The following is a 13,973-nucleotide window of genomic DNA, read 5'->3' on the forward strand; positions in this document are numbered from 1 at the left end:
TCAGAGCATTATTGCCACAGGCTTAGGGGGCAATTGCCAACATCACTAAGAGGGTAAATTTCACTGGCTGACTGGCCAGGTTGCACTCCCAGGTGTGTTGAGTCAGGGTTTTCCCCTCCCAAGCAAGAGGTTTCCAGGATGTGGATTTGAGGCAACACAGCGTGTTGGTTAAATAGCAGTTTATGCGAAAGTAACTGCTCAATAAACAACATTTTCCACACATAGTTTTGAGAGATATTTGCAGAGAGTGAAGTTAAAATAACAAACAGTTGAAATTTTGGAAAGTCTGTCTGTTCCTGATTGCTTGGCCACTTGCGTGCACAGCTGGGATTCTTAGTTTCTTGGGCTGGCTTTTCCCATAGTGCCTCACACATCTTATGGCCTTCACTGTCACCAGATGTCAGCATAACTAAATACCTAGGGTAGATTTTAAACCAACGTGCTTCACGGCACCATCTGCTCCACCATCACTAACAAAAAACCAAGGGAATATCTTTTGGAAGAGCAATTTTTCATCCCTCCAGTAGAACTAACACCAAAGCACACAGAAGACACTTTATACCAGTGTTTATTTTAATTAGTTATCTGTCTCTGCATAATGTTTAATGGCATTGAAGCTTTAAAATATAAAAGTAGATGACCAGTCAAGCACAGATGCCAAATCCTCTCAGCTGAAGCGTCTTTTTTAGTGTAATCAAACACAAGTATTTATTGTGTTTCTGACGAACACTCATTAGATCCATCTGGGATAAGTTGTAATAAAAATAAGAGATAAATATATTCAGTGATATCATTAATCTGTTTAATAATATTATCCAACTACTAAATCAGCAAACATATTAATTCTGTGAGATAATAAGGGCTCTTATTATCTGGAGGGAAGCCTTATAGTGCAAAATAAATAGACATCAAGTTTTACAGTTATTTTCAATAAGGCAGTCATTTCCTCAAACCCAAATCTTCAGTTTAGCTTTAGTTTGCTCTTGTTTCCCCTGCCTCGGCTGTCAGTTTCCTCTCAGTCTGATGGTCTGCATCAGTGACTCTGACTTCTCTCTTCTTAAAAGGAAATCCATCACAGTCCACTTCACTACACTACATGAACCCATACCAGATGAATGCCTATGCCATGGCCCTGAAGGCAGTTGGAGAGATCATCCAGGACTATGACAGTGATAAGATGTTCCCTGCCCTAGGATTCGGTGCTAAGCTGCCCCCTGATTGGAGGGTTTCCCACGAGTTTCCACTGGTGAGTAAACTATGTGATTATTTTAGACACCGACGTTGTATTTCGGCATCTGGTTCATTGACTTAATCTGAATCAGTGGGAAGATGATTTTGGCCCTCCCACTGGAGGTGATCCCAGGGAGTGCTCATTTGTGTGTTTATTTTCTACGTGTGGGTAAGCATGTTGAATGTGCAGTGTAGATGTGTGCATTTTGAGATAAAAGCAGCTACATCTCTGACATGCGGAGCTCAGGCTGAATTCCATTTACCTTTTATAGTGCAAATTAGGTTCTGTAAGGCTGACGGCTTCTTAAATCAATTTAGCTTCACTCAGTAATGTGCTCTGGCTGCTGCATAGTACAGCCTAATGAGGACTGTGTCTACAGGGTAATGTCTGCATCACTCCATGTTTCCATTAAAACTTGTGAATTAAGATTCATCTCGGCATATAATTGAAGTGTCTCTTTTTTTCTTGCCATACTCATGTAAGTGGGTTTAAAAGTAAAGTTAAGTCTTGAGTGAAATGTTTCTTATACTGTGTATGTTTGCTTTGGACTGTGCCTTAATGGGCAAGGACGCTAACCTTTGAAGCTAAGTTTGACAAGAACATCTCTGTCGGCTAAAACAGTGTTTTCAAAACGCCATTCAGCCCTCAACTCCACACCAGTATTTTAGAAGTACCCGTGGCACATACAGTTACTGCATCACTATTGTTATATTATTTACAATACTGATTAGCTTTGACCAAATTACAACCTGAAGTTCCTCGACTCTCCATGCACAGTTATAAAGCAAGTGAGTCTTTTGATCTTGTTGTTATTTCTACATTTCCAAACTCCAGAACATGCAAATCTAAAGAGCTATTGGCTTACAGTCAAGAGGGTTGCAAGACTGATCGTAAAAGACATGAAACTAGCAGAAACCTGTGATGCTTCAGTGTCAACATGTTGTCCTGAGGTACAAACTACCAAGTGCATAGACAGAAAACATGCCCACCACTAAAATAACATTCACAAATTTCATATTTGAGATTAGTCCAGGAAATGTATGAAGACAGAGTTTTTTAAAGGTTTTAGAACTGGTGAAATGAGAGTGCCTCTAGATGGATGTGTGCGGCTGGATCACTTATAGACATCAGACACCACTTCACCACTGGCGCCAGCACAGTGGTGAAGGTTCTGGTATGGACTGTGCTCATTAAGGATGAGCAAGTTGGAGCTTTTATGCAACTCCCAGACCTTCTGCCAGCTATTGGAAGATACCACACAACACTGCAGCATTCAAGAGGGCGATGAATTTTATGTAGGACAATACTCAAGCATCAGAGCAGCTTAAGAGCTCAAGAATGACTGAATAATGACCTAACCTTTTCTTCCTCACATGGCTTAAATCCCGCTGATAATTTGTGAACCTGTCTCAGTGGTGAGCTTTACAGACAGTGCAGGGGAGTCTGTTTTCTTCTTCATTAAAAATTGATTGCAAAAAGTGGAATAGCTGTTAGACCGCTGGTTATATTTTAATATTTTTAAAAAGCCTAAATGTTGTTTAATTAAATTTTCTGTTGCATTTGTTAAATTTGTAACACACAAACTTCCTTAAGCTTTTTCTTTGCTAAATATTTTGATTTGTAGTTGAGTAAAATTGACTGAGAGCACTGCTTTTAAAAAATTAAATAAATGTAGTCCTAAATAAATAATTTTGTCTCTTAGCTGGGCACGCGGTGGATATGGTTCAGTTTGTGGCTATGATTGGCACAAAACACTACTTTAAATGAAGCTCTGTATGAATATTTGATTCTTTAATGTGTTAGCTAATTTTTTAAACTACTTTTGTTTGATTGAGGAAATCTGGCCATCCTGCCCACACAGAAAAAGACATTTTAACCACTACCATTCACAGTTAAAAGTTATGTTGTATTGTTTTAGTCATGAATGGTTTTCATACATGCACCGCTGACCGATGGGACCTGAAATGATCCTTAACCTGCTAGTCCCCTTCACATGAACTTTACTGTACAGCATAAAGATTGCACAATGTTTGATTTCACAGATGTGCAGGTAATGGTCTAGTGAATTGTTCTACTCGAGTAACCCTGGTGTCTAAATCAAAGTAATTTAAGTAGCATCACTCTGATGATTGGTGGCTTAAGCCCTCTTCTTCAGTTTCACCATCATCACACACTCAGCTTATTAAAACACTAGCAGCTCTTGCTGGATGTTTCCTAGAGGTTTTTTTTAAGCAAGTCGTGTTTTTGTACCATTTATGTCTTGTTGTTTTTCCTCAGAATGGCAACGTCGACAACCCGTACTGTAATGGTATGGAGGGGATTCTTGAAGCGTACCATCAAAGCCTTAAGACAGTTCAGCTGTATGGACCCACCAACTTTGCTCCTGTTGTTAATCATGTGGCAAGGTACCAACGCAAACATCTGTCCCAGTGGATATATGACAGAGTGCAGTCGCCCTTTCTTTGAAAGTCAGTCTGTAAATAATCTTCAGCAGGCAGCCATGCCATCAGAGGCATTAGGACAGTGAGTGATGGTTTCTCTGTGAATTGAGTAGAAATAATGAAGGGAAAATAAACAATCAGCTGCCAGGCTAAGACAAATAGAAATGGTAATCAGGGATTTGTGGTGCCAGACGTTTATTTTGCAGACATATAACGTGATGAACGTGGGGAGGTAAGGCGGCGTCTCTGGGAGGGAACTTGTAAATGGTCATGCAGCCTTTCGTGACATGTATCGATGAGCCACGCTAGTCACTTAATGAGTTTTACTGTAAATGAGGCATGGCATTAATTCACCATTACAAACTCCTTGTCACTGCAAATAGAGTAAGTGCACAAAGTGAATTAAAAAGCTGTGCCTACAAACCGACAGCAGTACATTAAACACACAGAAGACATAATGTGCTGTTTGCGGCTAAAAACAGTTGTGATATTACTATATTAAGTCCCATGTATATAACGTGTCCCTGTGACCTGTGTTTCAAGTGTATTTGTTAATATTTTCCCCATAAAGATTAATCTTGTAGTAGAATAATAGAGCTTATGCAAAAAGATTTATTCAATAAAACGACGTGCAAAATTTAAACTAACAAAATGTAACATATATATCTATATATATAGATATATATATATGCCCTGCCCACCCCCTACAGCTGACAGAAGGTTAAAGGATGTCATATCCATCCTTACGTAATTACAAACTATTATGGTGCTAAAATAGAGCTTTTTCCTATCTGCTAGTAAGTAGATCATCTGTATTTAATCAAAAAGATAAATCAAAATACAAATGTGATCAGAGAAATGTAGTCTGAGTAGTGAAAATGTGTAACTTGTTTTCATCTGAAGGGCTTTTATGTCACTTTTTGTTTCAGTATTAGTTTTGCAGGTTTTCATGTAGATAATATTTGCTTTTCTCTATCTCTTACTGATTTGTATAATAACAGTTATAAACTGTGAAGAATCCTTTTCCCCAGTGATGTTGTAGAGTGGGAGGAGCTATTTCAAGCCTGGAATCATCCAGTCTTAGAGCTTAAAATCCTGTTATATGCCTCACTAACAACTGGCAGAAGCTAAAGATTAGGGTGTTGAGATAACTGAAAGCACAAACTGCAGCTTAAATTAATTTAATTTAAAACGCACCAAAGAAAACATTCCCCTGCAGACCTTTATACATAATGTCAATGAATAAAAAAAAAAGAATAAATAAAAGTCTCAGAAGGATGTCCAATTTAAAACTGATGAAAAGATAACTATTTGCATAACCAGGAAATGATCTTAACAATGCAGTTCATTTGAGTAGTTGTGTTTAATGTGCATGTTCAACTTTTCCATCCACCACAAGAAGAAAGCTGATAAGTTATTGAAGTCAGGAAATGTTGATAAAAGGGGGAAAGATGTTCATGCATGATGCATAATGTATAGTAAATGTACGATGTTGAGTTGTTAATGTTTTAGCCAGTTTAAGGATCTCATCTGTGTAGGAATCTACAAATTGAGTTAGACTCTGCTGTTAGTACTCTGCTAATACACTGAACAGTCTCCAGTGAGTGTGGCCTACATTGTTGTAAGTCAGCTAAGGAAGACAAATGCCACTTTAATCCCCTAAACAGCAGCCATCGCTTTTGCTGTTGTCACAGACAGGGCACGCTCTTTGATTAAACTGTCGGTGCCTCACAGTCAATTGGACCAAGCAGGATGCAAAGAGTGAAGCTTCACCTCTGACCTGTCCTTGGCTCTTGCAATGATCTGCCACATTTCTCCCTCTTTTTTTGCTCATCAAGTCTAGTAAGATGAATGCAAGGCAATCAATAATGTTCCAGAAGAATAAGACTGCTGCACTTGCATAAACAGTTTAACAAATTATTCATAGAGCAGCCAGCGATGGGCGATTGAATCTAGGCCACACTCACTGTGGTGTCTCTGATGGGTTTCGTAAGAGTGTCTAGATAGACCTCTGAGACGTGAAGAGCTATACAACATATTTTTCTTCTTTACGTGTCTATATTAAGCTCTTGTGTCACACACTGTGCGGAGAGAGTTTGTTTCTGAGGAATATATTTTTTAATGTATTTTTTATCTCTCACACAGTTGTTTTCTGCTCCTCTAAGAGTTTCTCTCTGGTTGCTCCTGCATGCGCGCTTTTCATAACTTTTTTTTTTTCTAACATGAGCTGTTGTGCTTAAATCATTCTGTCACAGTCAGTTTCACGATCGTGGCTCAAGAGTTGGGAGTTCGCCTTGTAATCGGAAGGTTGCCGGTTCGAGCCCCGGCTTGGACAGTCTCGGTCGTTGTGTCCTTGGGACAAGACACTTCACCCGTTGCCTACTGGTGCCCCAGGGTGGCTGTGGCTACAACACATTCACACACTTGTCATCACCAGTGTGTGAATGGGTGGATGACTGGTTGTGTAAAGCGCTTTGGGGTCCTTAGGGACTACTAAAGCACTATACAAATACAGGCCATTTACCACTTACCATTTCTTGCACCCAGGTATGCAGCAGCAGTGCAGGACGGATCTCAGTACTTTGTCCTGCTCATCATCACTGATGGAGTGATTTCGGACATGGCTCAGACCAAGGAGGCCATAGTGAATGTAAGTGCTGATTTAACACTAGCCTGAGGATATTAACCTCTCTCTCTCCATTCTCCTCCACTCTGCGGGACATTGGTTTTGCAGGTGCTTTAAGCTTACTGTGGCACTGTTCTCAGGCTTTCTGTTACTTTGAGGGTTTATAAGCCAGTAGCACTGGATTTGAGGATTTATGGGATGTTTTCTACCCCACTTCTTAGAGGCTCAGTTTGTCCAATATTTTTATTTCTTTCTGAGACCCTCAAGAGGCTTAGAGGCTCAGCTGAGATTCAACCTCTGTGCTCTGATCTGAGATCTGAGGCAACAGTGTTGCCAATTTTTTTAAAGTTTCATGGTGTTTGTTTTGTCCCATACTGCCTGCTGCATATTTCATGTGTCTTGACAACACTGCAGCTCACCTTTGGCTGGAATCTGCCCGCAGAGGTAAGGCTGACGATCAGTCATCGTCGAGCGGGTAGAGCCTTACAGGAACACAGTGTTCAGACCCCCAGCAGACTGGGTTTAAAGGGAATTTGCGACTGTTAATCAAACCATTCGAACAGCCACACCTTCCTTTTAAGATCTTGTCTGCTGCTCTGCGCTCTGCTCAACCTCAACCTGCCACATCCTGCAGCCACTGGACCTGACTTCGCTCTCTTTGGATGGAAGAGCTTCATTAGGTATTCAGCCTTTGCCCTGGAACGATGAATCATAAACAAGTAACTGTGTCCAACACTCAGCTCTACATATTTTTTTCTTATCTGACAGAACAGCCTCAGAGGTAAATACAGTCTGCAACTCTTTTCCTTTGATGTTTTTCCTTGAAACTGAAAATTTCATTTTAATAAAATTGTAAAGCAGAGCCTGCTTTTAGCCCGAGAGGAACAGACATAAATTAATTTGTATGCGAAATTTAGATTATATCTGCAGTTGTCACTTTGCTGTTTGGGTGAGACTGACTCAGGAACCTCATAAAACTGTGGATATTTTCCTGTTAGGGAGCTTAATTTGGGTCTTCATCTTCAAGCTTCGGTGAGATGGAGCAACCTGATACAGAATACGTAACAGTGTTGGTACAGAATCAAATGAAAACTACTGCAGAGGCAATGTACATATTTAGATTTTGTGGTAAAAGTTTTGTGAAGAATTAAATTCATGGGCATGATTGAAACATGGTGGTGCCATTCTTCCTGTCCCAAAATATTTCTGTAGTCCTTTAATATTAAATGAAACTGCTGATATCACAGCGGATATCTACTGAGTCCCTTTAGATTAGTTGTGGTTCTCTGCAGTGAAAGTGAAGCATCAGAAAAACTGGAGGAGTGACACTTTACAGTACACGCAAAGTAACAAATGGTGTAAACTGAATAATGCAGCTCAAGCAACAGTATCAGCTCTGGCAAGTATATACCTGAGGGTTTTGGTCTGCTGGAAATTGGGAAAATAGAATATATAGGCTATTTTGTGCGAGAGCAAGAGGTCATGAGGAATAACACTAGTGGAGAAAAGAAATAAATCAGGAATAGAGACTGAGAGAGAAAAACGATAGAGACCATGAAAGGGGAGGTCCTCCTCAGTCTATTTACTCCTATCTGTGACAGGCCTCTCCCCTTGAGAGGTTTTTCCAGGAAAGCTGACCTACTTTTGCCCCTGTGAATGCATTTCTACCACAAGCATATATCATTCATTCATTCGTGCCAGGGCTTTCACGTTCTGCACACCAATGCCATGGTCTGAATTTATGCAGTGCAGTAACCTCTACACCACAAACCGTTGAGAAGATGCCCCCTTTTATCTTGTAGATTTATGATTTGTTTTGACTGTCGTTTAAATAGACACAACATGCGGCCCTTTTCTGTTCTGATGTTAAAAGCATTTGAATCATTTCTATAAGCAAACTTGAATAAAGGGTTTTATACTGAGTGGTGTTTGCAGGATTTCTGCAAACTACAAGAGCATTGCATAACCTTATGTTCTTTAACTACTATGAGATGTGAATGTGTGTATATTGGTTAGCTAACAAATTCTGTGCGTGCTGACAGTTGTATCCACCTTGAAGGCCCTGGTTTGAATAATGCATTTTGCGTTTTCTCTTGGCTCCTTTGGGAACAAAACTATACAACACAATGTGATGTGTAACATAGTCAAGACAACGTTCTTATGCTATTTCTAATTTATATTTGTCTTATTTTATCTTGCCCATTATCATTTATGTCTTCTCTGGGGAATTGTGCATGTCGGTTCATACTGACTGTTTTAATGAGATGTGTGTTGGTGGATAAATAAACGTAATTGGAAATGTAACCCTTTAATGCTCTGCGGAAAACTTTGATGGCTTTGGTTCTTTTTTGTTTTTTTGAAAAAAAAAATTGTATTCCTGGCATGTGACTGACAACTGACTGTCTCTTCTTCTTGTTTATGACAGGCAGCCAAACTCCCCATGTCTATCATCATTGTTGGAGTTGGCCAGGCTGAGTTTGATGGTGAGAATACTAACTACACACAAAATATGTGGAAAGCACTTTGTTGCCTCTTCGGATTAGGGATGGTTTGTTTTATTAAACCAGCTCAGACTTTCTGCAAAGAATAATAAATATTGTAAATGACTTCACAGTATGAAGACATATTTGCTCTGGAAAGTTTCATGATGAACTAAAAAAGAGTGTATACATAATTTTGATGCTGAGGTATACTAGAGATTTGTTTAAAAATCCATTTTTGTTCTCTGTAGCAATGGTTGAGCTGGATGGTGATGATGTCAGAATCTCCTCACGGGGGAAGGTGGCAGAGAGAGACATTGTACAGGTGAGACGTCTCGGCTCGTCACGGGAAGGAACAGCTCATTTTCTATAGGCATAAAAACATTAGGCAACGGCGACCTTATGTTCTGTTTTTTATTCCAGTGCAAAATATCTCTTAAAGTATAGCATACATTTTTCAATTTCAATCATATCGGTGATCTCTTTATCTTCCAGCTGCTTTATTCATACATACAGTCAGCATTTGTTTATGCACAGATGCAGGTACCGCTGCAGCATTTCAGTCAGGCTGAGTTCTGGACTTTGACTGGGTCATTGCTACATCTGGATTCTTTTCTTTTTTGGCTATTCTGTTTATATTTGCTACTGTGATTGGGATCGTTGTCCTGTTGCATCACCTAGTTTTAGCCAGGTTTCATACTTTGGACAGATACCCTACATTTGAATATTTTGGTAGGAGTTCACGGTTCACTCATTGACCAAAAGGTGCCCAGGTCCTGTGACTGCAAAACAAGCCTAAATTACCACAGTGCTCGACAGCTGGTATGAGGTTTTGTGCTGAAATGCTGTGATTGATTTTGTCCAGATGTGGTGTTGTGCATTATGGTCTCATCTCTCATTGTTACAGCACTTTTGTGATTTTTTCAGATGCAACACTTTCTCCTGGAAACCCTTCCAAACAAGCCATACTTATTCAGTCTTTTCATATTGTACTGTCATGAACATTAATGTTTAATATGCTAACTGAAGTCTGTAGAGTCTGAATCATAGTTCTTGGGTGGGTTTGCAATTTGTCCGAGTATTGCACAGTCTGAGCTTGAGGTGAATTTGCTGGAAATGTGTTAAAACACATGTGAATGCTTTAAACCAGCAACTTGCCAAAACGTCTTCTTTAATAGAGGTGCTCACACTGGCTGAGGATCATTTTAAGTGCATTTGATTAGCAGCACCTCGGTGCTCCTTAAGCTTAGTCTTAACTCCCATGGAAGCAGTAAGGGTGTCTTTCACAGCACATCTTATAGTTGTGAGAAAACTTGATTGTTTTCCACATGACTGTATGCACATCAATCTACCACTGTGGAGTCTTGCAATAACAGGACCATAAACTTAGCACAAAATTGTTTGCAGAATTTATAAATTAACCAAAACTAAATTAATTTTCTTATAGACCTACATGGCTTATAAAATTCTCTCTGTAATCAGAGGAGTCGCCCCCTTCTGGACATTACAAAGAATTTTCAAACCTTGGTGTTCCTTTGAGTCATCATTTCAGTGAACCAGCCAGGAAACCAGGAAAACATTGCCAGTTTGATTCAGGGATTTTTAAAAGTAATGTGTTTCTTTCTCATGTCACAACAGTTTGTACCATTCAGAGACTACATGGACCGCACAGGTAACCATGTGCTGAGCATGGCTCGACTGGCTAAAGACGTACTGGCTGAGATCCCTGACCAACTGATCTCCTACATGAAGAGCAGAGCCATTAAACCCAACCCTGTGCCAGTGTATTCGCCCAGTGATGAGCCGCCGACCAACCCCGTGTGAGCCCCTCCCCGCCCACACACACAAAGCTCTGCGTCGGGCAGAGCAAGGTTGAGATTGATGGGAACCCGTCTCCACCAACACTTCTTTGAAGCAAAAATGCTTTTGAGGCCCTTCCGTAAATATTAATCCAGCGTAACACAAAGATGATGAGACTCCATTGTGGTTTGGAGCAGTGAGACTGCAGAGGGGAACCTGCTATGATGAGGGAGCTTACTCTCTGAGTGCTTGAGGACCGGAGCGCTGAGAGACCGGTATGAAAGGAGCTTTCAGTTGTTCACTGTCTAACCTGACAAAATGGTGATGTAATGGATAGCAAGTGAGCCCATAAAGAGGGCCTGTTTGAAGGCATAAATATATTAGGATGTGCCAGTGTGTATCATGCTTGTGATACCTTTTGGAATCAATGTGTGTAAACTAGGAAATCATGTGTATAATAATTTATTTATTTATTGCAGGAATGATCTGTTCATTTTAGGGGGTTTTAAAGGGTGGGGTATTAAAGTCATATTTCCCCAGAGGTTTTCCACCTTATATTTTGTGACCAGTATAATAAAAACGACCCCCATTTCTACTTTGATAAGGACTGTAATATAAGAGCATGTGACAAAACCCATTCAGCAGTTTATTAATCATGTTCACCTATCTTTAATTGCAAGCTATAAAGTAGAGCACCTCCTGCGAGCTGTTGCTATATAGATATTTTAGCACCATGTCTTATACATCTTTCTTATATTTATATTTACAGAATGCACTAAATATTGTCCAAATAAAAAGCACAAAGGCAATAGTGGTGATAAGCTAAAAAAAACCCTCTTATTTTGAAAGGACTAGCCACAATGACAATAATGGAAAGGGCCCTGAATTTTTTTTGACACTGTCTTTTTTATTTTAAAAAGGATTATCACTACTATTATACTGATATTTAAATGAACTTGTATCTATCATAAAAACAAGCACATACTCACTTTTCCATGTAGTATGCAAGGAAACGTAGATAAAACTATTCTCATGCTGCCATCATTTTCCATCTTGCTGCTTCTTTCCATTATGTTTGTTGTGGTGACAGTTTAATATCTGAGATTTAGTTCAGTATTTTTAAAGGAGACTTCAAATACGATATACTTTTGAAAGACTGATGTCAACTAACAGCCATTTTTCTCCTCATTAAATTTGATTTGTTTGATTTTCCCCAGAATGAAGATTGAACAATCATAAATCTTGCAACAGAGTAAAAAATATATTTAGGCACTGAGTGTTTTTTTAAGTGACTGCGCAAAACAAAAACAGACCTTTTTTTTTTTTATTCCATCCTGTCTGCTGTCTTCTGTCTCTCGACTGTTCTCAGATCATTTTGTTTTATACTAATGCACAATGGCCCATTTTTATAACTCATCGGGATGCTATTTAAATGCTTAAAAACACAATTGCACAATTCTGTTTTAAGATTTAGTTTAAGCTTGTTAATATATCTATATATCTATATCTATATAGATATATATATATATATCTTTATGGCGACTGTGTATAAATTGTGTAAAAAAACAAAAAAGACAGTTGTGGCCCAGTTGTGTACATCAAGTTATCCATATATAATGGCCATTTTCACATAGTCACTCAATATCTTGATCCAGATGTGCCTATTTATATGGAAACATATCCAAATTTAGTTACCCAGGTGTGATTCTGCCAGCATGTTTTAAGATGTACACACAGAAAATGTTGGAGATGATAAAACACTTGTGAGATTAGGACTATTTCAGCCAAAGGAGCTGGTACACACTGTCTCCGCCACTGCTCTGCACTTTTTTATACTTACAGCTCTTCACTAAGAATCTTTGAAGTAATAAATGCTACCAGTGTCATCGAGCCTTGTTGTACAATATTCAAAGTCAAGACTTGTTTACAATTCAGCTGTGGCATTTACATGGCCTCAAGGAAAAAGTAAACATTCATGGGTTTTATTAAGAAATTCCTTTCTGTTTTGTTAGCACAGTGTTTCAAAATGATTTCACTCAATGAAACTGGAGAACTAACGTTTAAAAAGATTTTTTTTGTGTTGTTCTCTGTGAATGTGAATCTCGGTTGTGTTTTCTTTTGTGTTCGGAGTTAAATGTGTTTGCATAATTCATGTTGCTTTAGAGTTTTTGTTTGTTGTTCTTTGACTCCCATGGCTGTGTTGCTCTCAGAGAGCAGAAAGAGTCTGATGATACTGCAGAAAGTCAGTCCTGAGGTGCTGAACTCCTTCTGTCATGAGTCCAGCCCCATATTTGGGTTTCTTTCCTTTAAACTTTTTCATTAGTGATGACATTTCCCTCTCAGAAGACAAAGCAGGGTTTAATCTGCTGACCGATTTCTTGGTTCATCACATTTCAAATTAGGCTGAGTTACATAATGGTCAAAAATACCAGTATGCCTCTATAGAAAGCTATTTAACACGATGATAATTTTTTTTTTATAAAAAACAGAAAATGTCCTGATAAGTCTTTTTTTTTTCTTTTACAGAAGTTTATGGGCATTTCTATAAATGTCAAATGATAAAATTCAGTGTATGGTTGAAAATATGGGAAAACAACCCCCCAAAATGAATACGGATTCTTTGTTTTAAAATGCTACATACTGTACTGTATTTTTCAGTCAATCTAAGGGAAACAATTTGTACTGAACACATTTATCATAAGATGAAGTATGAACTTATAAATATAAGTAATATAAATATATGCAGGCCTGCACTGCTTTTTGAAATGCTTCATTCAGTATTTAATGATGACTCAAAAACATTGTACGTGACACACAAAACAAACGCTAAACGAGAACAACCATCGCATTTGCATAATGTGAAAATCCAAAGAATTGGGATTTGTAATAAATCTTTAAAAACATTAGAAATGCTTTATGTATGACGATGTTCTTCCAAAGTTTCTTTCAGATTGTCCCACTCATTAAGGAGGGAATAGGATACGTGCAAACATAATACATACATATACTGTGCTCGTTAAACCTGAAACGCATGCAAATTTCCAAACTTTGTCTGTGGAGTTTTAAATAATAATTTTTAAAAAGTAGCACTGCTGTTTTTCTGAGATGATAATAACAAATTCCCCCAGTGAAATCAGAAACTTCAATCCTTAGTAATATAGGAAAAAAAGCTAAATAATCAATAACACCTCTGACACCTCTGAATTTTATTGCTCAGTATAAATGATGTCTTTTGCAGCAACAGAATTATTCCGTTTCTCTTGGTGGAAATGGCTTTGTTTCTTTTTTCCACTTCCTTTCAAATTCTGTTTGAGGCTGAACTCTAATTATGTACATAGGCCCCGCATAAAGAACATTCAGTGCCAACGTGTGTTCAGTAGTTGAACTTGGCCTCT

At 38.6% G+C, this 13,973-nt stretch overlaps 1 protein-coding gene across 4 annotated transcripts in view; it reads left to right on the forward strand.

The window, feature by feature from the left end:
* cpne5a (copine Va) overlaps positions 1–13,426 on the forward strand; it is a 93,879-nt gene extending 80,453 nt beyond the window's left edge. For all 4 annotated transcript variants that reach the window (XM_082517959.1, XM_082517960.1, XM_082517962.1 and 1 more), the window contains 6 exons: positions 1,065–1,246; positions 3,509–3,636; positions 6,220–6,322; positions 8,724–8,781; positions 9,030–9,103; positions 10,417–13,426. In XM_082517959.1, the coding sequence (XP_082374085.1) occupies positions 1,065–1,246; positions 3,509–3,636; positions 6,220–6,322; positions 8,724–8,781; positions 9,030–9,103; positions 10,417–10,602 (731 nt within the window). In that variant the 3' untranslated portion in view covers positions 10,603–13,426. The remainder of the gene's footprint in view (positions 1–1,064; positions 1,247–3,508; positions 3,637–6,219; positions 6,323–8,723; positions 8,782–9,029; positions 9,104–10,416) is intronic.
* Positions 13,427–13,973: the final 547 nt, after the last annotated feature.

This window comes from Aulonocara stuartgranti (genome assembly GCF_965226115.1).
Source record: "Aulonocara stuartgranti genome assembly, chromosome: 20".
Classification (NCBI taxonomy): Eukaryota; Metazoa; Chordata; class Actinopteri; order Cichliformes; family Cichlidae; genus Aulonocara; species Aulonocara stuartgranti.